The following is a 25,939-nucleotide window of genomic DNA, read 5'->3' on the forward strand; positions in this document are numbered from 1 at the left end:
ACAATAAATCCCTGTAGGAAGGTGGCTCTGTATATACTATCTCAAAATAGGAGATAGTGTGCACAGAGTCCCAGGGTTCCCCTTAGAGGCTGATAGTGGCAACATTAGATAATTCTAATGCTCTATTTTGTGGAAGTGTGGTTGAGCAGTAGGCTTATCGGAGGGTAGTGTTAAGCATTTGTTGTACACACACAGGCCATAAGTGAGGAACACACACTCAAAGACAACTCCAGGTCAATAGTTTTTACATAGAAAAATATATTTTCTTAATTTATTTTAGAACCACAAGATTCAAGATTTGAAGTAAATACATAAAATGCAAGGTACTCCACACAGGTAAGTAAGGAACTTTGAATTAAAGCAGTAGTACACACAGTATAGGAGAAAATGGCAATAAGCTATTTTAAAAGTGGACACTTAAAAAAAAAAATCAACAGTTCCTGGGCGAGGTAAGTAAGGATAAGTTTCTGAGGTAAGTAAAGCACTTACAAGTTCAGTTTCCTGGGCATAGGCAGCCCACCGTTGGGGGTTCAAGGCAACCCCAAAGTCACCGCACCAGCAACACGGGGCCGGTCAGATGCAAAAGTCGAAGGAGACCCCAAAACACATAGGCGCTGTAAGGAAATGCCTCCTTGGCATGGTTGCCCCCTGACTTTTTGCCTTTGCTGATGCTATGTTTACAATTGAAAGTGTGCTGAGGCCTGCTAACCAGGCCCCAGCACCAGTGTTCTTTCCCTAACCTGTACTTTTGTTTCCACAATTGGCACACCCTGGCATCCAGATAAGTCCCTTGTAACTGGTACCCCTGGTACCAATGGCCCTGATGCCAGGGAAGGTCTCTAAGGGCTGCAACATGTCTTATGCCACCCTGGGAACCCCTCACTCAGCACAGACACACTGCTTGCCAGCTTGTGTGTGCTAGTGGGGATAAAAAGACTAAGTCGACATGGCACTCCCCTCATGGTGCCATGCCAACCTCACAATGCCTATGAAGTATAGATAAGTCACCCCCCTAGCAGGCCTTACAGCCCTAAGGCAGGGTGCACTATACCATAGGTGAGGGCATAAGTGCGTGAGCACTATGCCCCTACAGTGTCTAAGCAAAACCTTAGACATTGTAAGTGCATGGTAGCCATAAGAGTATATGGTCTGGGAGTTTGTCAAACATGAACTCCACAGCACCATAATGGCTACACTGAAAACTGTGAAGTTTGGTATCAAACTTCTCAGCACAATAAATGCACACTGATTTAAGTGTGCACTTGTAAAAATACACCCAGAGGGCATCTTAGAGATGCCCCCTGAAAACATACCCAACTTCCAGTGTGGGCTGAATAGTTTTTTCCAGCCTGCCACACACCAGACATGTTGCTGGCCACATGGGGAAAGTGCCTTTCTCACTCTGTGGCCAGGAACAAAGCCTGTACTGGGTGGAGGTGCTAATCACCTCCCCATGCAGGAACTGTAACACCTGGCGGTGAGCCTCAAAGGCTCACCCCCCTTTGTTACAGCACCCCAGGGCACTCCAGCTAGTGGAGATGCCCGCCCCTCCGGCCACTACCTCCACATTTGGCAGCAAGGCAGGAGGAGATAATGAGCAAAACAAGGAGGAGTCACCCACCAGTCAGAACAGCCCCTAAAGTGTCCTGAGCTGAGGTGACTCTTACTTTTAGAAATCCTCCATCTTGTAGAAGGAGGATTCCCCCAATAGGATTAGGGATGTGCCCCCCCTTCCCACAGGGAGGAGGCACAAAGAGGGTGTAGCCACCCTCAGGGCCAGTAGCCATTGGCGACTGCCCCCCAGACCTAAACACACCCCTAAATTTAGTATTTAGGGGTTCCCAGAACCGAGGAAGATAGATTCCTGCAACCTAAAGAAGAAGGACTGCTGACCTGAAGCCCTGCAGTGAAGACGGAGACAACAACTGATTTGGCCCCATCCCCACCGGCCTGTCTCCCTACTTCAAAGAAAACTGCAACAGCGACGCATCTAACAGTGTCTAGCGACCTCTGAAGCCTCAGAGGACTACCATGCATCTAAAGGACCAAGAAACTCCAGAGAACAGCGGCCCTGTTCAAGAAACTACAACTCTTTGCAACAAAGAAGCAACTTTTAAAGACCACACGTTGCCCACCGGAAGCGTGAGACTTTCCACTCTGCACCCGACGCCCCCGGCTCGACCTGCGGAAAACTAACCGTACAGGAAGGACTCCCCGGCGACTGCGAGCCTGTGAGTAGCCAGAGTTGACCCCCCCCCTAAGCTCCCACAGCAACACATGCAGAGGAAATCCAGAGGCTCCCCCTGACCGCGACTGCCTGCTTCAAGGAACCCGACCCCGGAAACCACACTGCACCCGCAGCCCCCAGGAGCAGAAGGAACTCCAGTACAGGAGCGGCCCCAGGCGACCCTCTGCATTGCCCAGGTGGTGGCTACCCCGAGGAGCCCCCCCCTGGGCCCGCCTGCATCGTTGAAGAGACCCCCAGGTCTCCCCATTGATTCCTATTAGAAACCAGACGCCTGTTTGCACTCTGCACCCGGCCGCCCCTGTGCCGCTGAGGGCGTACTTTGTGTCTGCTTGTGTCCTCCCCGGTGCCCTACAAAACCCCCCTGGTCTGCCCTCCGAGGAAGCGGGTACTTACCTGCTGGCAGACTGGAACCGGGGCACCCCTATTTCCATTGAAGCCTATGCGTTTTGGGCACCACTTTGACCTCTGCATCTGACCGGCCCGGAGCTGCTGGTGTGGTAACTTTGGGGTTGCCTTGAACCCCCAACGGTGGGCTACCTTGGACCCAACTTTGAACCCTGTAGGTGGTTTACTTACCTGTGAACTCAACCTTTACTTACCTCCCCCAGGAACTGTTGATTTTGCAGTCTCCACTTTTAAAATAGCTTATTGCCATTTTTGTCAAAACTGTACATGCTATTGTGATTATTAAAAGTTCCTAGAATACCTGAGTGAAATACCTTTCATTTAAAGTATTGTTTGTAAATCTTGAACCTGTGGTTCTTTAAATAAACTAAGAAAATATATTTTTCTATATAAAAACCTATTGGCCTGGAATTGTCTCTGAGTGTGTGTTCCTCATTTATTGCCTATGTGTGTACAACAAATGCTTAACACTACCCTCTGATAAGCCTACTGCTCGACCACACTACCACAAAATAGAGCATTAGAATTATCTCTTTTTGCCACCATCTTACCTCTAAGGGGAACCCTTGGACTCTGTGCACACTATTTCTTACTTTGAAATAGTACATACAGAGCCAACTTCCTACACTAGGGACTTAAGTGGGAGCATCATTATGCCAATTGTGGGGTGTGCTAAGTCCTACACAACAAAATTTAGAGGGAGAGAGCACAGTCATTGGGGTCCTGGTTAGCAGGATCCCAGTGAACAGTCGAAACACACTGACAGCAGGCAAAAAGTGGGGGTAACCATGCCAAAAAGTGGGTACTTTCCTACAGAAATCTCCCTTGGGAGTGATGGAGTCCCTCCCCTGCATCTGCAGACACTAAGGCAACAATGTCAGCAGCTGAGATCTGCTGTTCTCAGGATCTGCGAAGATTCTCTAACAGGTGGTGCTTCTGGGGGGTCCTCTTTGCCTTCTGTCCAACTTTGGAGACGGTGAGTGTAAGGAAATGCCTCCTTGGCATGGTTACCCCTGACTTTTTGCCTTTGCTGATGCTAAGTTTTGATGAAGTGTGCTGGGACCCTGCTAACCAGGCCCCAACACCAGTGTTCTTTCCCTAAGCTGTATCTTTGCTTCCACAATTGGCACAGCCCTAGCACACAGATAAGTCCCTTGCAACTGGTTCCCCTGGTACCAAGGGCCTGATGCCAGGGAAGGTCTCTAAGGGCTGCAGCATGTATTACGCCACCCTGGGGACCCTTCACTCAGCACATGCACACTGCCTCACAGCTTGTGTGCGCTGGTGGGGAGAAAATTACTAAGTCGACCTGGCACTCCCCTCAGAGTGTCATGCCAACTTCACACTGCCTGTGGCATAGGTAAGTCACCCCTCTAGCAGGCCTTACAGCCCTAAGGCAGGGTGCACTATACCATAGGTGAGGGCATATGTGCATGAGCACTATGCCCCTACAGTGTCTAAGCAAAACCTTAGACATTAAGTGCAGGGTAGCCATAAAAGTATATGGTCTGGGAGTTTGTCAAACACGAACTCCACAGTTACATAATGGCTACACTGAAAACTGAGAAGTTTGGGATCAAACTTCTCAGCACAATAAATGCACACTAAGGGCATCTTAGAGATGCCCTCTGAATATTAATCCGACTTCTAGTGTGGTGCTGACCAGTTTCTGCCAGCCTGCCACAACCAGACAAGTTGCTGGCCACATGGGGAGAGTGCCTTTGTCACTCTGTGGCCAGGAACAAAGCCTACACTGGGTTGAGGTGCTTCTCACCTCCCCCTGCAGGAACTGGAACACCTGGCGGTGAGCCTCAAAGGCTCACCCCTTTCTTACAGAGCCCCAGGGCATCCCAGCTAGTGGCCGCAAGGCTGGAGGAGATAATTAGAAAAACAAGGAGTAGTCACCCACCAGTCAGGACAGCTCCTAAGGTGCCCTGAGCTGTGGTGACCCTTGCCTTTAGAAATCCTCCATATTATTTTTGAGGACTCCCCCAGTAGGATTAGGGATGTGCCACCCCTTCCCACAGGGAGGAGGCACAAAGAGGGTGTAGGCCATTGGCTACTGCCCTCTCAGACCTAAACACCCCCCCTAAATCTAGTATTTAGGGGCACCCCAGAACCCAGGAAATCAGATTCCTGCAACCTGAACTACAAAGAAGGACTGCTGACCTGCAAGCCTGCAGAGACGACGGACGACAACTGCTTTGGCCCCAGCCCTACCGGGATTGTCTCCAGAGTCGAAAACCTGCAACCAGCGACGCATCCAACAGGGACCAGCGACCTCTGAAGCCTCAGAGGACTACCCTGACCCTCAGAACCAAGAAACTCCAGTGAGCAGCGGCTCTGCTCAACAACCGCTACATCTTTGCAACAAAGAAGCAACTTCCAAAGAACTCCCTCTTCCCGCCGGAAGGGTGAGACTTCACACTCTGCACCAGACACCCCCGGCTCGACATCCAGAGGACAAACCACAGGGAGGACTCCACGGCGACTGCAACCCTGTCAGTAGCCTGAGACAACACCCCCTGGACCCCCACAGTGATGCCAGCAGACAGAATCCAAAGGCTCCCCCTGACCGCGACTGCCTGTAACAAGGGACCCGACGTCTGGACCAAGCACTGCATTCACAGCCCCCAGGGCCTGAAGGAACCGAACATCAGCCCATGAGTGACCCCCCCCCCGGCGACCCTCTGCCTAGCCCAGGTGGTGGCTGGCCCAAGAAGCCCCCCCGTGCCTGCCTGCACTGCTAGAGTGACCCCCGGGGGTCCCTCCATTGAAGCCTATTCAAAACCAGACGCCTGCTTTGCACACTGCACCTGGCCGCCCCTGTGCCGCTGAGGGTGTGTTTTGTGTGCCTACTTGTGTCCCCCCCAGTGCTCTACAAAACCCCCCTGGTCTGCCACCCGAGGACGCGAGTACTTACCTGCTGGTAGACTGGAACCGGAGCACCCCTGTTCTCCATAGGCGCCTATGTGTTTTGGGTACCTCTTTGACCTCTGCACCTGACCGGCTCTGAGCTGCTAGTGTGGTAACTTTGGGGTTGCCTTGAATCCCCAACGGTGGGCTGCCTACGCCCAGGAACTAAGACTTGTAAGTGTTTTACTTACCTCACAATCTAACCATTGCTTACCTCCTCCAGGAACTGTTGATTTTTGCACTGTGTCCACTTTTAAAATAGCTTATTGCCATTTTAACAAAGACTGTATATGATATTGCTTTAATTTGAAGTTCACTAACTTACCTGTGTGGAGTGCCTTGCATTTTATGTATTTACTTCAAATCGTGAACTTTTGGTTCTAAAAATAAACTAAGAAAATATATTTTTCTATACAAAAACCTATTAGCCTGGAATTGTCATTGAGTGTGTGTTCCTCATTTATTGCCTGTGTGTACAACAAATGCTTAACACTACCCTCTGATAAGCCTACTGCTCGACCACACTACCACAAAATAGAGCATTAGGATGATCTAATTATGCCACTATCTTAGCTCTAAGGGGAACCCTTGGACTCTGTGCACACTATTTCTTACTTTGAAATAGTATATACAGAGCCAGGTTCCTACAGTGAGCCTCTGCCTTTCCCTCCAGGACGGAATACCTGTGCACAGCGATTGTAGCATCAACCAAGGCTTGTTGACTCCTGCTCCGAGGGATCTTCAGGCTCCAAGTAACGCCAGCCCCCAGCACACTCTCTCTGCAAGGACGGTCTCCTCTCTGCTGCTCCAGCGACGTGGGACTCTTCAGGTGTGCTGCCTGGGCCTCACAGCGACTTACTCTGCCTGTCAGTGGGTTGCTTGTGGGGGCTCTGAATACTTCTGCTGGCTCTCCTGTCTTTTTAGGGTCAGCCTGGGCTTCCCTCCAAGGGTTGAGTCCCCAGGACCTGGCTCGTCCTCTCCAGCCCTGCAAATCATCTTCAGCTCCAACTTGCATTTGCTTTTTGGTGGCCCTCCTGCCCACTGACCTGTCTGCAATCTGCGACTGTCAAGGGACAGCTCCAAGAGGACTTCAGAGACTCCTCTGCAACTTCTGTACTCCGCAGCTGGCCCTCACCTGTCACCCTTGCCCTGGACCTTCACCCACAGAAGGGTGAGCATTGTCTCCTGCTGTCTGGACACTCCAATGTAGACTGCACTCTGCCCCCTTTTACAGGTCCTCTTCGTCCAGAATCCACCACAGGGTTCAACCAGCCGGGTAGTTTTCTTGCATTGTTCCAATTCTAAGTCCCCATGTTAGACTATGGGATGACCAGGTAACTTACCTCTACTCTCCTGGTCGCTGGGGGCCTTCTAGATACTCACGTCTTTGGGTTCAATATACTTCCAGCCGTTGGCTAACTACTCCGTATCCTCTAGTGGGAAACCGTTCTCGCATTCCACTATTTTAGTATATGGTTTGGTCCCCCTCACAGGGATCTTGCTATTTCTAATGTTTTTTTGTAAATTCCTAATACTTAACTGTGTATACTTACCTCCAGAGATGGGAATTGCCTATAGTATTCTAGTTCAGTGTTACTATAATAAAGTACTTTTGCAACACTGTGTGGTTCCTTTCATGTGTGACAAGTTACTGCATGACTACTGTAGTATTGCAAGTGCTTCACACTTCTCCTAGATAAGTCTTGGGTGCTCACCACAGCTACCACTAGAGAGCCTGGGCTTCCTAGACACTAACTAATAAGGGTTGCCTGGACCTAATGTAAGGTGCCAACAACATAGGTGTCTAGCACACACCAGGCCAGCCAAGAAAGCCTCCCAACTTAATGGCAAAGGGCTGTTAGGACCCAATTTTCCAGAAGATGCAGTTGTATGCTCGGTGGATCATCTAATGTGTCTATGCATGGTCCCAGGTATCCAGCGCCTGGAAACTGGGTTCATATGACCTAGAGATGTACTAGGCTAAGAACATCTGGTGGGTGGTAGCTGTAAGAATTTCTCGCTGATCTGAAATGAATGAATTATGTGCATACGTCTATTTTGAGCACAAATTAAATTCTGTATGTAATAAGTAAAGTTATTTTTTTCCCTTTACTGAGACTGCTTTTCAACTGTATGGAACAGTAAACCAGTCATGAATAAGTGAATCGTAATTCCAGAAAGACAAAGCTAATGTACTGGTGCAGGCCAAAACCTGCATACTTTGAGCATTGTAACCTGGTACTTACAGCTATTCCACATTGTAACTACAGGAATTGCTGTCTGTGTGTCAGTATGGATATGCTTTCTAATGCCCAGAGTACTCAATTATGCTAGACCAGCTGAGGCAGAAAGGTGCTCAGGCCCAAATGACAGGAGTTTTACTGAAATAAAAAATATTTTAAAAACAAAGGACCGTAAAGACAAAAATGTTTAAGTACATAATACAGAAACTGAAATCTAGATCCGTTTGCAATATCAGCTAATATTGTTATTGAGGAACACAATGCCAGAAAAATATCAAGAAACTTAAATTTAGGTCATCTCGCTTCACCAACTATATAAGAAGTATATCCAATAATTACCTTGTCCTTTACAAGTCTGTAGCAAGCAGGACACTCTTGACAGCCTGGAGAGGATCGATTGTAGAAATAATTCTCTTCACACTGATCACAGAGGTTTCCCACAAAACCCTCTTTACACTCACAGCGACCATTATCCTTACACTGTAAGGATCGAGAGCCTTCTGGGTCACAATCGCATGCTATGGAGGGGTGAAGAGAAAGTGTTTAGAATATGCGTGAAATGTACATTGAGTCAACTGTATGTAATAACTGGCATGTAATAGAGACATGCTAACACAAAAGGGGTTCTGCAACACACTTAACAGATTTGTTTAAAAAAAATGTTTGGGCTGAACAAAAGTCAGTCATGCACTACAGCCACACATGCCATCAAACATTAATTCTTCTATAATGCCTGGAGAGGAACATTTTAATGAATATATTTTCACTAATAATTTCTTCATACAATTTCATCCAAAAAATGTAAACTCTTTTCTATGGATGCAGGCGCATCCTACAATCTGACGTAGAACCATCACAATGAATGAGGGAAAAATGTGTTACTTATCTCTAACTCTCATTTTCCAGTACTGGTATCTTTAATAGATTCACATGATTGAATCATCCCAGTCATTGAGGTGGGAGTCCCACAGTACATTCTAAAGCAGTGTATGTAATAAACATGCGTTGTAATGCCAAAAGACATTTATTTTTTATAGGCTGTCCACATCATTTATAAAGAACCAAACTCCCATCTTCCCTCAGATGTTCAAGCATTAGTGGGAATTGTCGGAACTTTTTTTTTTACATGCTTAACCTCAATTTTTGCCTGCTATCAGTGTGCTTAGACTATTTTCACTGGGAACCTACTAACCAGGACCCCAAGTGATTGTGCACTCCCCCTCCAATAATTGGTTACTTAGGACCTTGGTATACTCCACAATTTACATACTGGTGCCCCCTTATAAGTCCCTAGTATATGGTACTTAAGCACCCAGGGCACTGGGGCACCAGGGGTTCCCCCATAGGCTGCAGCATGTACTGTGCCATTCATTGGACCACATTCAAAATCTGTCTACAGGCCTGCCATTGCAGTCTGCGTTAAAAGGTGCATGCACCCTTTCACCACAGGTCACTGCACCAGGTCTCCGTCAGTCACCCCTATAGCAGACCTTCGTAGCCCAGAGGGCAGAGTGCAGGTCCCTGTGTGTAAGGGCCCACCCTGCATGAGCAGAAGTGCCCCTGTGAACTCCAGTTCCATTACACTGGACTTGGTAAGTGTGAGAAAACCATTTTACTTGTGTAATGGACACGGGTCACTACCTATGTCCAACTACATAATGGTAACTCCAAACCTGGGCATGTTTGGTATCAAACATCTCTGAATCATACCCCAATAATGTTGTCTGTATTGGCTGTATGATTACATGCACTCTAGGGGCACCTTAGAGGACACTCAGTATTGCTCCCCTCAGTCTTCTAGGGCTTTCTGGGCACCCTGTGCTGCAGCCACCCCTGAGACAGTTTATTGCCCTCCTGTTGAATGACCAGCTCTGGCCAGGGAAGGCAAAACTAAGGATTTCCTGTGAGAGAGGGAAGCAACACCCTCTGCTGTGAAAATACGTGTTACAAGGTGTGGGAGAGGTAGCCTCCCCAAGCCACAGGTTTGCTTTGAAGGGCACATTTGGTGACCCCCCCCTCTTGCATAAACCAGTTTGAACCAGTCAGTCCCTGCTCTGGTGTGAAACCGGACAAAGGAAAGGGGAGTGACCACTCCCCTATCCATCACCACCCGAGGGTTGGTGCCCAGAGCTCCTCCAGGTGGCCACTTGATTCTGCCATCTTAAAACCAAGATGTGTAGAGGCCACTGGGAGCATCCCAGCAGCCAGGTCAGACAGGTGACGTCAAAAACCCCTCCAGATAGGTGGTCTCCTTCCTGTGTTACCAAACCACCTTATATGGCTATTTAGGGACTCCCTTGAGGGTGGGTCCCCAGATTCGATGTGCAAGATGAAGGAAAGTACCCTCTTTTTGGCATGGTTACTCCTACTTTTTGTCTGAGGTCAGTGTGTTTTAACTGTGTTTACTGGGATCCTGCTAACCAGGACTCCAGTGACTTTCTTCTCTCCCTCAAAATTTGGTTGCTCCTGACTTTGTGTGTAGGCTCTGTATGTGCTATTTCAAAGTAAGGAATAGCATGCACAGAGTCCAAGGGTTCCCCTTAGAGGTAAAATAGTGGTAAAAAGAGATAATACTAATGCTCTATTTTGTGGTAGTGTGGTAGTGTGGTCGAGCAGTAGGCTTATCCAAGGAGTAGTGTTAAGCATTTGTTGTACATAGACAATAAATGAGGTACACACACTCAGAGACAAATCCAGCCAATAGGTTTTGTTATAGAAAAATATATTTTCTTAGTTTATTTTAAGAACCACAGGTTCAAATTTTACATGTAATAGCTCTTTTGAAAGGTATTGCAGGTAAGTATTCTAGGAACTTTGAATCATTACTTTAGCAGGTATACTTTTTGCATAAAACACAATAAGCTGTTTTAAAAGTGGACACAGTGCAATTTTCACAGTTCCTGGGGGAGGTAAGTTATTGTTAGTTTTCACAGGTAAGTAAATCACTTACAGGTTTGAGTTTTTGGTCCAAGGTAGCCCACCGTTGGGGGTTCAGAGCAACCCCAAAGTTATCACACCAGCAGCTCAGGGCCGATCAGGTGCAAAGGTCAAAGAGGTGCCCAAAACACATAGGCTATAATGGAGAGAAGGGGGTGCCCCGGTTCCAGTCTGCCAGCAGGTAAGTACCCGCGTCTTCGGAGGGCAGACCAGGGGGGTTTTGTAGGGCACCGGGGGGGACACAAAGTAGCACAGAAAGTACACCCTCAGCAGCGCGGGGGCGGCCGGGTGCAGTGTGCAAACACGCGTCGGGTTTCCTTCAGGTTTCAATGGGAGACCAGGAGGTCTCTTCAGCGGTGCAGGCAGGCAAGGGGGGGGCTCCTCGGGGTAGCCACCACCTAGGCAAGGGAGAGGGCCTCCTGGGGGTCACTCCTGCACAAAAGTTCCGTTTCTTTAGGCGCTGGGGGTGCAGGGTCTTTTCCAGCCGTCGGGAAATGGAGTCTAAGACAGTCGCGGTCAGGGGGAGCCTGGGGATTCCCTCTGCAGGCGTCGCTGTGGGGGCTCAGGGGGGACAACTTTGGTTACTCACAGTCGTAGAGTCGCCGGAGGGTCCTCCCTGAGCTGTTTGTTCTCCACCAGTCGGGGTCGCCGGGTGCAGTGTTGCAAGTCTCACGCTTCTTGCGGGGAGTTGCAGGGGTCTTTAAATCTGCTCCTTGTAACAAAGTTGCAGTTCTTTTGGAGCAGTGCCGCTGTCCTCGGGAGTTTCTAGTCTTTCTTGAAGCTGGGCAGTCCTCAGAGGATTCAGAGGTCACTGGTCCCTTGGAAAGCGTCGCTGGAGCAGGTTTCTTTGGAAGGCAGGAGACAGGCCGGTAAGTCTGGAGCCAAAGCAGTTGGTGTCTTCTGTTCTTCCTCTGCAGGGGTTTTTCAGCTCAGCAGTCCTTCTTCTTCAGGTAAGTTGCAGGAATCTAAATCTGTAGGTTCAGGGAAGCCCTTAAATACTAAACTTAAGGGCGTGTTTAGGTCTGGGGGGTTAGTAGCCAATGGCTACTAGCCCTGAGGGTGAGTACACCCTCTTTGTGCCTCCTCCCAAGGGGAGGGGGTCACATCCCTAATCCTATTGGGGGAATCCTCCATCTGCAAGATGGAGGATTTCTAAAAGTTAGAGTCACCTCAGCTCAGGACACCTTAGGGGCTGTCCTGACTGGTCAGTGACTCCTCCTTGTTATTCTCATTATTTTCTCCGGCCTTGCCGCCAAAAGTGGGGGCCGGGGCCGGAGGGGGCGGGCAACTCCACTAGCTGGAGTGTCCTGCGGTGCTGTGACAAAGGGGTGAGCCTTTGAGGCTCACCGCCAGGTGTTACAGCTCCTGCCTGGGGGAGGTGTTAGCATCTCCACCCAGTGCAGGCTTTGTTACTGGCCTCAGAGTGACAAATGCACTCTCCCCATGGGGCCAGCAACATGTCTCTAGTGTGGCAGGCTGCTAGAACCAGTCAGCCTACACAGATAGTCGGTTAAGTTTCAGGGGGCACCTCTAAGGTGCCCTCTGTGGTGTATTTTACAATAAAAGGTACACTGGCATCAGTGTGCATTTATAGTGCTGAGAAGTTTGATACCAAACTTCCCAGTTTTCAGTGTAGCCATTATGGTGCTGTGGAGTTCGTGTAAAACAGACTCCCAGACCATATACTCTTATGGCTACCCTGCACTTACAATGTCTAAGGTTTTGCTTAGACACTGTAGGGGCACAGTGCTCATGCACTGGTACCCTCACCTATGGTATAGTGCACCCTGCCTTAGGGCTGTAAGGCCTGCTAGAGGGGTGTCTTACCTATACTGCATAGGCAGTGAGAGGCTGGCATGGCACCCTGAGGGGAGTGCCATGTCGACTTACTCATTTTGTTCTCACTAGCACACACACAAGCTGGTAAGCAGTGTGTCTGTGCTGGGTGAGGGGTCTTCTAGGGTGGCATAATACATGCTGCAGCCCTTAGAGACCTTCCCTGGCATCAGGGCCCTTGGTACCAGAGGTACCAGTTACAAGGGACTTATCTGGATGCCAGGGAGTGCCAATTGTGGAATCAAAAGTACAGGTTAGGGAAAGAACACTGGTGCTGGGGCCTGGTTAGCAGGCCTCAGCACACTTTCAATTCAAAACATAGCATCAGCAAAGGCAAAAAGTCAGGGGGTAACCATGCCAAGGAGGCATTTCCTTACATCGTGCATCCCACAATTGGCATAGTGATGCTGTACGATGCTGGCTCTGTATATACTAAATAAAAGTGAGATATACAGTAGTGTGCACAGAGTCCAGGGGTTACCCACAAAGTAGATAATACTGATGCTCTCTTTTGTGGCAGTGTGGTCGAGCAGTTAGGCTTATCAGAGAGTAGTGCAAAGCATTTGTTGTATACACACACATACAACAGAAGAAGCACACACACACACACACACACACACAATGACTTAACTCCAGACCAATGTTATATAGTAAAAATAACTGTTATTGATTGATTTCTAGAAGATTCATACAAGATTTAAGTTGCGGGTAAGTACATAAATTAATAAGTATTTCACATATGTAATAATACCACTTGGATTGGAACTGGTAAGTTGTACAGCATTTAAATAAATGGCAATCTGTTTTAAAAGTTGACACTGCATTTTTCAGAACAGTTCCCGGGGGTGGGGGACAGAAGTTAGTACGTTTTGCAGGGAATTACTACACTTACAGTTTCAGTCTCCAGGGGTAAGGAAGTCCAGGTTAACCCTAAACACCCACCACCAGGCAACATGGGGCCGTCCGGGTGTAGAGGTCAAAGTTGAGGCAAGTTTAACATGGGCACCTATGGAGACTGGGAGCACTCTGTTCCGGATCTGCTTGGACGTAAGTACCCGTGTTTTCGGAGGGCAGACCTGAGGGGTTTAGAGGAGCACGCAGGGGTGGTGGGGGGGGGCACAAGTAAACACCAAACACACACCCTCAGTGGCACAGGGGCGGCCGGGAGTATGGTGCAAACAGAGCGTCTGACTCCCAATGTTTTCCTATGAGGGAACCCCAGGGATCACTTAGATGCTGCCGGCTGGGTCCAGGGGGTCCTTTCCGGAAAACCTAAGGCTGGACAAGTAGGAGGATCGCCTGCTGAACGCTGCTGCACCGGAGGTCAGGTTCTCCAAGGTCTGGGGGCTGTGGTTGCAGTATATCTTTTGGGGTCAGATATCTTCGTCCGCAGCTTTCACGGTCAGGGGGGTGTAGGAAAATGCCTCTCATGGCATGGTTAACCTTTAACCTTTTGCCTTTTGTTGATGCTAGTTATGATTGAAAGTGTGCTAGGACCCTGCTAACCAGGCCCCACCACCATTGTTCTTTCCCTAAACTGTACCTTTGTCTCCACAATTGGTACAGCCCTGGCACACAGATAAGTCCCTTGTAAGTGGTACCCCTGGTACCAAGAGCCCTGTGGCCAGGGAAGGTCTTTAAGGGCTGCAGCATTGTAAGGAAATGCCTCCTTGGCATGGTTACCCCTGACTTTTTGCCTTTGCTGATGCTAAGTTTCGATTGAAAATGTGTGCTGGGACCCTGCTAACCAAGCCCCAGCACCAGTGTTCTTTCCCTAAACTGTACCTTTGCTTCCACAATAAGCAAAGCCCTGGCACTCAGATAGGTCCCTTGTAACTGGTAACCCTGGTACCAAGGACCCTGATGCCAGGGAAGGTCTCTAAAGGCTGCAGCATGTCTTATGCGACCCTGGGGACCCCTCACTCAGCACATGCACACAGCCTCACAGCTTGTGTGTGCTGGTGGGGAGAAAAAGACTAAGTCGACAGGGCACTCCCCTCAGAGTGCCATGCCAACCTCACACTGCCTATGGCATAGGTAAGTCACCCCTCTAGCAGGTCTTACAGCCCTAAGGCAGGGTGCACTATACCACAGGTGAGGGCATATGTGTATGAGCACTATGCCCCTACAGTGTCTAAGCAAAAAATTAGACATTGTAAGGCCAGGGTAGCAGCCATAAGAGTATATGGTCTGGGAGTTTGTCAAACACGAATTCCACAGTTCCATAATGGCTACACTGAAATCTGGGAATTTGGTATCAAACTTCTCAGCACAATAAATGCACGCTGATGCCAGTGTGCACTTTATTTGTAAAATACACCTTGAGGGCATCTTAGAGATGCCCCCTGAACACATACCCAACTTCCAGTGTGGGCTGACTAGTTGTTGCCAGCCTGCCACACACAAGAGATGTTGCTGGCCACATGGGGAGAGTGCCTTTGTCACTCTGGATAGTAACAAAGCCTGTACTGGGTGGAGGTGCTTCTCACCTCCCCCTGCAGGAACTATAACACCTGGCGGTGAGCCTCAAAGGCTCAGCCCCTTTGTTACAGCGCCACAGGGCATCCCAGCTAGTGGAGATGCCGCCCCTCCGGCCACTGCCCCCACTTTTCGGGGCAAGGCTGAAGGAGATAATGAGAAAAACAAGGAGGAGTCACCACTCAGTCAGGCTAGCCTAAAAGGTGTCCTGAGCTGAGGTGACTCTTACTTTTAGAAATCCTCCATCTTCTAGAAGAAGGATTCTCCCAATAGGATTAGGGATGTGCCCCCCCCCTCCATAGGGAGGAGGCACAAAGGGTGTAGCCATCCTCAAGGACAGTAGCCATTGGCTACGACCCTCCCAGACCTACACACACCCCTAAATTCAGTATTTAGGGACTCCCAGAACGAAAGAAGACAGATTCCTGCAACCTAAAGAAGGACTGCTGACCTGAAGCCCTGCAGTGAAGAAGGTGACGACAACTGATTTGGCCCCAGCCCCACCGGCCTGTCTCCCTACTTCGAAAGAAAACTGCAACAGCGACACATCCAACAGGGTCCAGCAACCTCTGAAGCCTCAGAGGACTACCCTGCTTCTAAAGGACCAAGAAGGTCCAGAGAACAACGGCCCTGTTCAAGAAACTGCAACTTTCTGCAAGGCCGGAGGAGATAATGAGAAAAACAAGGAGGAGTCACTGGCCAGTCAGGACAACCCCTAAGGTGTTCTGAGCTGAGGAGACTGACTTTTAGAAATCCTCCATTTTGAAGATGGAGGATTCCCCCAATAGGATTAGGGATGTGCCCCCCTCCCCTCAGGGAGGAGGCACAAAGAGGGTGTAGCCAACCTCAGGGCTAGTAGCCATTGACTACTAACCTCCCAGACCTAAACACACCCCTAAATTGAGTATTTAGGGGCTCCCAGAACCTAGGAAAACAGATTCCTGCAACCTGAAGACGAAGAAGGACTGCTGACCTGAAGCCCTGCAGAGAAGACGGAGACACCAACTGCTTTGGCCCCAGCCCTACCGGCCTGTCTCCCCACTTCAAGAAAAGCTGCAACAGCGACGCATCCTCCAGGGTCCAGCGACCTCTGAAGCCTCCGAGGACTACCCTGCATCTAAAAGGACCAAGAACTCCCAAGGACAGCAGCCCTGTTCCACAAAGACTGAAACCTGCAACAAAGAAACAACTTTTAAAGGACTGCACGTTTCCTGCCGGAAGCGTGAGACTTTCCACTCTTTACCCGACGCCCCCGGCTCGACCTGCGGAAAACTAACACTACAGGGAGGACTCCCTGGCGACTGCGAGGCTGTGAGTAGCCAGAGTTGACCCCCCTGAGCCCACACTGCGATGCCTGCAGAGGAAATCAAGAGGCTCACCCTGACCGCGACTGCCTGTAACAAGCAACCCGACGACTGGAACCACCACTGCACCGCAGCCCCCAGGACCTGAAGGAACCGAACTCCAGTGCAGGAGCGACCCCCAGATGACCCTCTGCCTTGCCCAGGTGGTGGCTAACCCGAGGAGCACCCCTGTGCCTGCCTGCATCGTTGAAGGGGCCCCCAGGTCTCCCCATTCCTTTCTACACAAAACCTGACGCCTGTTTGCACTCTGCACCCAGCCGCGCCTGTGCCGCTGAGGGTGTACTTTCTGTGCCTGCTTGTGTGTTCCCCCCCCCCCCAGTCCCCTACAAAACCCCCCTGGTCTGCCCGCTGAAGATGCAGGTACTTACCTGCTGGCAGACTGAAACAGGGGCACCCCGGTTTCCATTGAAGCCTAAGTGTTTTGGGCACCTCTTTGAACTCTGCACCTGACCGGCCCTGAGCTGCTGGTGTGGTAACTTTGGGGTTGCCTTGAACCCCCAACGGTTGGCTACCTTGGACCCAACTTTGAACCCTGTAAGTGTTTCTTACCTGTGAACTTAACAAATACTTACCTCCCCCAGAAACTGTTGATTTTTGCACTGTGTCCACTTTTAAAATAGCTTATTGCCATTTTTGTCAAAACTGTACATGCTATTGTGATTATTCAAAGTTCCTAGAATACCTGAGTGAAATACCTTTCATTTAAAGTGTTACTTGTAAATCTTGAACATGTGGTTCTTAAAATAAACTAAGAATATATTTTTTTATATAAAAACCTATTGGCCTGGAGTAAGTCTTTGAGTGTGTGTTCCTCATTTGCCTGTGCGTGTACAACAAATGCTTAAAACTATCCTCTGATAATCCTACTGCTCGACCACACTACCACAAAATAGAGCATTAGAATTATCTCTTTTTGCCACTATCTTACCTCTAAGGGGAACCCTTGGACTCTGTGCACACTATTTACTTTGAAATAGTATATACAGAGCCAACTTCCTACAACATAGTATATACAGAGCCAGCTTCCTACAGCTCCTCTTTCAATGGAACTTCAGCTCCGTGTAGCCCCGGCCTCCAGCACTCTTCCCTGCCAATCACAGTCTCCTGTCTGCTGCTCCAGCGACGTAGCACTCCTCTTCAGGTGTGCTGAGTGGGCCTCAACATAACTCCTGTGCCTGCTGCCTGTGGGGGCTGCCTCCTCCGATTGAGACTCTCCCAGCTGATGAGGGTCACCTTGGACTCCTCTCCTTGGGTTGACTCCCCTGGGACTTGCTAGTCCTCTTCAGCCTTGCAAAACTTTCTTCTCAGAATCTTGCATTTGCCAAGGCTTGTTTGTGGTTTTCCAGTACCACATAGTGACTGCATAACGACCGCCGATGTGGGACATTATTTGTATCACTTCTGGAACTCCTCTTCTGCTCCTGTGCTGCACTGCTGACTTTCTACATCCACTGTTGACCTGGTCCTGCATCCACAGAAGGTTGGGCAGTGGCTCCTGCCACAGAAAAGACACTCCAACTTGAACTGGACTTGGTACCCTTCTTCTGCAAGTCCTCTTCTGTCAGGATTCACCAGGCACTTACCTCTTTTCTCCTGGTCACTGAAAGAGCACCCTGATACTTACCTTTAGGGATTCCCAGTTCCTTCAGCTTCCCTCTACAGATATTACTTCCCTGGGTGAAGGACTGCCTTTCGGATTCTATTTACTTAGTATAGGGTTTGGTCTCTCCTTGGGACCTTCACTATTTTTTATTGCTTTACTATTTGCTATTGCTTTCTATGCTAATCACAGACTTCTAGTGTGTACATAATAATGTGTTGACTCACCTCCTAATGGAGTATTGCCTATACAGTATTTTAGTTTTATTTTAGTTATTTTTTATTTTTTTATTTTTTTTAACACTGAGTGGTTCTTGCATGTGTGTGAGTGCTGTGCGACTATTGTGGAATTGCATAAGCTTTGCATGTCTCCTAGATAAGTCTTGGCTGCTCATCCACAGCTACCTCTAGAGAGCCCTGGGTACCTAGGCAATGTCTACACCTCACTAATAGGGAATACCTGGACCAGGTATAAGATGATAACACCAGAGGTGCTTACCACACACCAGGCCAGCTTCCTACACCAGGTATTTAACTCAGCTCTCCTGGTCGCTAGGGGTCACTGAGGTACTCACTTCTTGGGGTTCCTAGCTTTTCCAATACCCCAAGAACATGTGACCTAGCCTCCTCCACTTAGAGGCTCTCCTTCTTGGCAAGTGGTGACTATTCCTGTTGGAAGCTGACCTGGTTGTGGTGGACACTTATACCAGGCCACTCCTGTTAATGAAGTGTGGGCAGTGTCTAGGAATCCAGGGCTCTCTAGAAGTAGCTGTGGACGAGCAGCCAAGACTTACCTAGGAGACATTCAAAGCTTATGCAATATCACTGTAGTTACACACCACTTACACACATGAAAGAACCACGTAGTGTCACAAAAGGAACATGTCACTTACCAAGTGTACATCTGTTCATGGCATGTTCCGCTGCAGATTGCTGTGCATTATCCTGCCATCTAGTGTTGGGCTCGGAGTGTTACAAGTTGTTTTTGTTCGAAGAAGTGTTTTCGAGTCACAGGATCAAGTGACTCCGCCTCTTCGGTTCCACTGCACATGAGCATCGACTCCATTGTTAAATTGTTTTCCCGCAGAGGGTAAAGGAAGGACTGATAGAGTATACAAGTACAGTTTAGGAAAAGATGTCCATGCTAATATTAATGTATATACATATGTACAAATGTTGATAACTTAAACGACTACAGGGTCCCGGGGAGGTGGGAGGGTGCATGTGAATCTGCAGCGGAACATGCCATGAACAGATATACACTGGGTAAGTGACATTTTCCGTTCGGTGGCATGTGTAGCTGCAGATACACATGCTGTGCACTGACTACAAAGCAGTTTGTCCGCCCATAAATGAGCGGTGGTCAGCCTGTAGGAGTTGAAGTTGTTTGAAATAATGTTCTTAGTACCGCTTGGCCCACTGTGGCTTGCTGTGATAAAATGTCTACACAGTAGTGTTTAGTGAATGTATGTGGTGTTGACCAAGTAGCTGCTTTACATATTTCAGTCATTGGTATATTCCCTAAAAAAGCCATTGTAGCACTTTTTTTCCTTGTAGAATGTGCTTTAGGAGTAACAAAGTTGGCTTTAATGTAACATGTTTGGATGCATTTTACAATCTGTAAGGAAATGCCTCCTTGGCATGGTTACCCCCTGACTTTTTGCCTTTGCTTATGCTATGTTTTGAATTGAAAGTGTGCTGAGGCCTGCTAACCAGGCCCCAGCACCAGTGTTCTTCCCCTAACCTGTACTTTTGATTCCACAATTGGCACACCCTGGCACCCAGATAAGTCCCTTGTAACTGGTACCTCTGGTACCAAGGGCCCTGATGCCAGGGAAGGTCTCTAAGGGCTGCAGCATGTATTATGCCACCCTAGAGACCCCTCACCCAGCACAGACACACTGCTTACCAGCTTGTGTGTGCTAGTGAGAACAAAATGAGTAAGTCGACATGGCACTCCCCTCAGGGTGCCATGCCAGCCTCTCACTGCCTATGCAGTATAGGTAAGACACCCCTCTAGCAGGCCTTACAGCCCTAAGGCAGGGTGCACTATACCATAGGTGAGGGTACCAGTGCATGAGCATGGTACCCCTACAGTGTCTAAACAAAACCTTAGACATTGTAAGTGCAGGGTAGCCATAAGAGTATATGGTCTGGGAGTCTGTTTTACACGAACTCCACAGCACCATAATGGCTACACTGAAAACTGGGAAGTTTGGTATCAAACTTCTCAGCACAATAAATGCACACTGATGCCAGTGTACATTTTATTGTAAAATACACCACAGAGGGCACCTTAGAGGTGCCCCCTGAAACTTAACCGACTATCTGTGTAGGCTGACTGGTTCTAGCAGCCTGCCACACTAGAGACATGTTGCTGGCCCCATGGGGAGAGTGCCTTTGTCACTCTGAGGCCAGTAACAAAGCCTGCACTGGGTGGAGATGCTAACACCTCCCCCAGACAGGAGCTGTAACACCTGGCGGTGAGCCTCAAAGGCTCACCCCTTTGTCACAGCACCGCAGGACACTCCAGCTAGTGGAGTTGCCCGCCCCCTCCGGCCCCGGCCCCCACTTTTGGCGGCAAGGCCGGAGAAAATAATGAGAATAACAAGGAGGAGTCACTGGCCAGTCAGGACAGCCCCTAAGGTGTCCTGAGCTGAGGTGACTAACTTTTAGAAATCCTCCATCTTGCAGATGGAGGATTCCCCCAATAGGATTAGGGATGTGACCCCCTCCCCTTGGGAGGGGGCACAAAGAGGGTGTACTCACCCTCAGGGCTAGTAACCATTGGCTACTAACCCCCCAGACCTAAACACGCCCTTAAATTTAGTATTTAAGGGCTCTCCCTGAACCTAGAAACTAGATTCCTGCAACAACAAGAAGGACTGCCTAGCTGAAAACCCCTGCAGAGGAAGACCAGAAGACAACAACTGCCTTGGCTCCAGAAACTCACCGGCCTGTCTCCTGCCTTCCAAGGAACTCTGCTCCAGCGACGCCTTCCAAAGGGACCAGCGACCTCTGCATCCTCTGAGGACTGCCCTGCTTCGACGACGACAAGAAACTCCCGAGGACAGCGGACCTGCTCCAAAAAGACTGCAACTTTATCCAAAGGAGCAGCTTTAAAGAACCCTGCAATCTCCCCGCAAGAAGCCTGAGACTTGCAACACTGCACCCGGCGACCCCGACTCGGCTGGTGGAGAACCAACACCTCAGGGAGGACCCCCGGACTACTCTAAGACTGTGAGTACCAAAACCTGTCCCCCCTGAGCCCCCACAGCGCCGCCTGCAGAGGGAATCCCGAGGCTTCCCCTGACCGCGACTCTCTGAAACCTAAGTCCCGACGCCTGGAAAAGACCCTGCACCCGCAGCCCCCAGGACCTGAAGGACCGGACTTTCACTGCAGAAGTGACCCCCAGGAGTCCCTCTCCCTTGCCCAAGTGGAGGTTTCCCCGAGGAAGCCCCCCCCCCCTTGCCTGCCTGCAGCGCTGAAGAGATCCCTTGATCTCTCATTGACTTCCATTGCGAACCCGACGCTTGTTCTAACACTGCACCCGGCCGCCCCCGCGCCGCTGAGGGTGAAATTTCTGTGTGGGCTTGTGTCCCCCCCGGTGCCCTACAAAACCCCCCTGGTCTGCTGTAAAGAAATGGCTCCCTGTTGCAGTTACCCCCCACTTTTTGCCTGATACTGATGCTGACTTGACTGAGAAGTGTGCTGGGACCCTGCTAACCAGGCCCCAGCACCAGTGTTCCTTCACCTAAAAGGTACCATTGTATCCACAATTGGCACACCCTGGCATTCAGATAAGTCCCTTGTATCTGGTACTTCTAGTACCAAGGGCCCTGATGCCAAGAAAGGTCTCTAAGGGCTGCAGCATGTCTTATGCCACCCTAGAGACCCCTCACTCAGCACAGACACACTGCTTACAAGCCTGTGTGTGCTAGTGAGAACAAAATGAGTAAGACGACATGGCACTCCCCTCAGGGTGCCATGCCAGCCTCTCACTGCCTATGCAGTATAGGTAAGACACCCCTCTAGCAGGCCTTACAGCCCTAAGGCAGGGTGCACTATACCATAGGTGAGGGTACCAGTGCATGAGCACTGTGCCCCTACAGTGTCTAAACAAAACCTTAGACATTGTAAGTGCAGGGTAGCCATAAGAGTATATGGTCTGGGAGTCTGTTTTACACGAACTCCACAGCACCATAATGGCTACACTGAAAACTGGGAAGTTTGGTATCAAACTTCTCAGCACAATAAATGCACACTGATGCCAGTGTACATTTTATTGTAAAATACACCACAGAGGGCACCTTAGAGGTGCCCCCTGAAACTTAACCAACTATCTGTGTAGGCTGACTGGTTCCAGCAGCCTGCCACACTAGAGACATGTTGCTGGCCCCATGGGGAGAGTGCCTTTGTCACTCTGAGGCCAGTAACAAAGCCTGCACTGGGTGGAGATGCTAACACCTCCCCCAGGCAGGAGCTGTGACACCTGGCGGTGAGCCTCAAAGGCTCACCCCTTTGTCACAGCCCAGCAGGGCACTCCAGCTTAGTGGAGTTGCCCGCCCCCTCCGGCCACGGCCCCCACTTTTGGCGGCAAGGCTGGAGGGAACAAAGAAAGCAACAAGGAGGAGTCACTGGCCAGTCAGGACAGCCCCTAAGGTGTCCTGGGCTGAGGTGACTAACTTTTAGAAATCCTCCATCTTGCAGATGGAGGATTCCCCCGATAGGGTTAGGATTGTGACCCCCTCCCCTTGGGAGGAGGCACAAAGAGGGTGTACCCACCCTCAGGGCTAGTAGCCATTGGCTACTAACCCCCCCAGACCTAAACACGCCCTTAAATTTAGTATTTAAGGGCTACCCTGAACCCTAGAAAATTAGATTTCTGCAACTACAAGAAGAAGGACTGCCTAGCTGAAAAACCCCTGCAGAGGAAGACCAGAAGACGACAACTGCCTTGGCTCCAGAAACTCACCGGCCTGTCTCCTGCCTTCCAAAGATCCTGCTCCAGCGACGCCTTCCAAAGGGACCAGCGACCTCGACATCCTCTGAGGACTGCCCCTGCTTCGAAAAGACAAGAAACTCCCGAGGACAGCGGACCTGCTCCAAGAAAAGCTGCAACTTTGTTTCCAGCAGCTTTAAAGAACCCTGCAAGCTCCCCGCAAGAAGCGTGAGACTTGCAACACTGCACCCGGCGACCCCGACTCGGCTGGTGGCGATCCAACACCTCAGGAGGGACCCCAGGACTACTCTAAGACTGTGAGTACAAAAACCTGTCCCCCCTGAGCCCCCACAGCGCCGCCTGCAGAGGGAATCCCGAGGCTTCCCCTGACCGCGACTCTTTGAACCTAAAGTCCCGACACCTGGGAGAGACCCTGCACCCGCAGCCCCCAGGACCTGAAGGACCGGACTTTCACTGGAGGAGTGACCCCCAGGAGTCCCTCTCCCTTGACCAAGTGGAGGTTTCCCCGAGGAACCCCCCCCTTGCCTGCCTGCAGCGGTAAAGAGATCCCTAGATCTCCCATTGACTTCCATTACAAACCCGACGCTTGTTTCTACACTGCACCCGGCCGCCCCCGCGCTGCTGAGGGTGAAATTTCTGTGTGGGCTTGTGTCCCCCCCGGTGCCCTACAAAACCCCCCTGGTCTGCCCTCCGAAGACGCGGGTACTTACCTGCAAGCAGACCGGAACCGGGGCACCCCCTTCTCTCCATTCTAGCCTATGTGTTTTGGGCACCACTTTGAACTCTGCACCTGACCGGCCCTGAGCTGCTGGTGTGGTGACTTTGGGGTTGCTCTGAACCCCCAACGGTGGGCTACCTTGGACCAAGAACTGAACCCTGTAAGTGTCTTACTTACCTGGTAAAACTAACAAATACTTACCTCCCCTAGGAACTGTGAAAATTGCACTAAGTGTCCACTTTTAAAACAGCTATTTGTGAATAACTTGAAAAGTATACATGCAATTTTTATGATTTAAAGTTCCTAAAGTACTTACCTGCAATACCTTTCAAATGAGCTATTACATGTAGAATTTGAACCTGTGGTTCTTAAAATAAACTAAGAAAAGATATTTTTCTATACAAAAACCTATTGGCTGGATTTGTCTCTGAGTGTGTGTACCTCATTTATTGTCTATGTGTATGTACAACAAATGCTTAACACTACTCCTTGGATAAGCCTACTGCTCGACCACACTACCACAAAATAGAGCATTAGTATTATCTCTTTTTACCACTATTTTACCTCTAAGGGGAACCCTTGGACTCTGTGCCTGCTATTCCTTACTTTGAAATAGCACATACAGAGCCAACTTCCTACATCTGCCCTCCGAAGACGCGGGTACTTACCTGCTGGCAGACTGGAACCGGGGCACCCCCTTCTCTCCATTGAAGCCTATGCGTTTTGGGCACCACTTTGAACTCTGCACCTGACCGGCCCTGAGCTGCTGGTGTGGTAACTTTGGGGTTGCTCTGAACCCCCAACGGTGGGCTACCTTGGACCAAGAACTGAACCCTGTAAGTGTCTTACTTACCTGGTAAAATTAACAAAAACTTACCTCCCCCAGGAACTGTGAAAATTGCACTGTGTCCACTTTTAAAATAGCTATTTGTGAATAACTTGAAAAGTATACATGCAATTGAAATGATTCAAAGTTCCTAATGTACTTACCTGCAATACCTTTCAAACAAGAGATTACATGTTAAATTTGAACCTATGGTTCTTAAAATAAACTAAGAAAATATATTTTTCTATACAAAACCTATTGGCTGGATTTGTCTCTGAGTGTGTGTACCTCATTTATTGTCTATGTGTATGTACAACAAGTGCTTAACACTACTCCTTGGATAAGCCTACTGCTCGACCACACTACCACAAAATAGAGCATTAGTATTATCTCTTTTTACCACTATTTTACCTCTAAGGGGAACCCTTGGACTCTGTGTATGCTATTCCTTACTTTGAAATAGCACATACAGAGCCAACTTCCTACATTGGTGGATCAGCGGTGGGGTACAAGACTTTGCATTTGCTGGACTACTCAGCCAATACCTGATCACACGACAAATTCCAAAATTGTCATTAGAAATAGATTTTTGCAATTTGAAAAGTTTTCTAAATTCTTTAAAGTCCTGCTAGGGCCTTGTGTTAGTCCCTGTTAGCATTTCTTTTAGAGTTTAAAAGTTTGTAAAAGTTTGAATTAGATTCTAGAACCAGTTTAGTTTCTTAAAAAGTATTCCAACTTTTAGAAGCATAATGTCTAGCACAGATGTGAATGTGGTGGAACTCGACACCACACCTTACCTCCATCTCCAGATGAGAGAGCTAAGGTCACTCTGTAACATAAGAAAAATAACAATGGGCTCCAGACCTACCAAAGCACAGCTCCAGGAGCTGTTGGCAGAGTATGATAGAGCCAACCCCTCTGTGGATAACACAGAGGAAGATGATAGTGAACTGGAGGAAGAATCCCCTCCACCAGTCCTATCTAGGGAGAACAGGGCTTCTCAAGCCCTGACTCTAAAAATAATAGTCAGAGATGCTGGCTCCCTCACAGGAGGGTCCAACCTCTCTGAAATCACTGAGGATAACTCCAGTGAAGAGGACATCCAGTTAGCCAGGATGGCCAAAAGATTGGCTTTGGAAAAACAGATCCTAGCCATAGAAAGGGAAAGACAAGAGATGGGCCTAGGACCCATCAATGGTGGCAGCAACATAACTAGGGTCAGAGATTCTCCTGACATGTTGAAAATCCCCAAAGGGATTGTAACTAAATATGAAGATGGTGATGATATCACCAAATGGTTCACAGCTTTTGAGAGGGCTTGTGAAACCAGAAAAGTGAACAAATCTCACTGGGGTGCTCTCCTTTGGGAAATGTTCACAGGAAAGTGTAGGGATAGACTCCTCAC

At 49.2% G+C, this 25,939-nt stretch overlaps 1 protein-coding gene across 1 annotated transcript in view; it reads right to left on the reverse strand.

The window, feature by feature from the left end:
- Window positions 1-25,939, reverse strand: part of LAMC1 (laminin subunit gamma 1) — a 657,035-nt gene that overhangs the window by 205,687 nt on the left and 425,409 nt on the right. Inside the window, exon 17 of the mRNA XM_069232049.1 lies at window positions 8,152-8,330. Coding sequence (XP_069088150.1) covers window positions 8,152-8,330 — 179 coding nt within the window. The remainder of the gene's footprint in view (window positions 1-8,151; window positions 8,331-25,939) is intronic.

The sequence above is a fragment of the Pleurodeles waltl genome, chromosome 4_2 (assembly GCF_031143425.1).
Source record: "Pleurodeles waltl isolate 20211129_DDA chromosome 4_2, aPleWal1.hap1.20221129, whole genome shotgun sequence".
NCBI lineage: Eukaryota > Metazoa > Chordata > Amphibia > Caudata > Salamandridae > Pleurodeles > Pleurodeles waltl.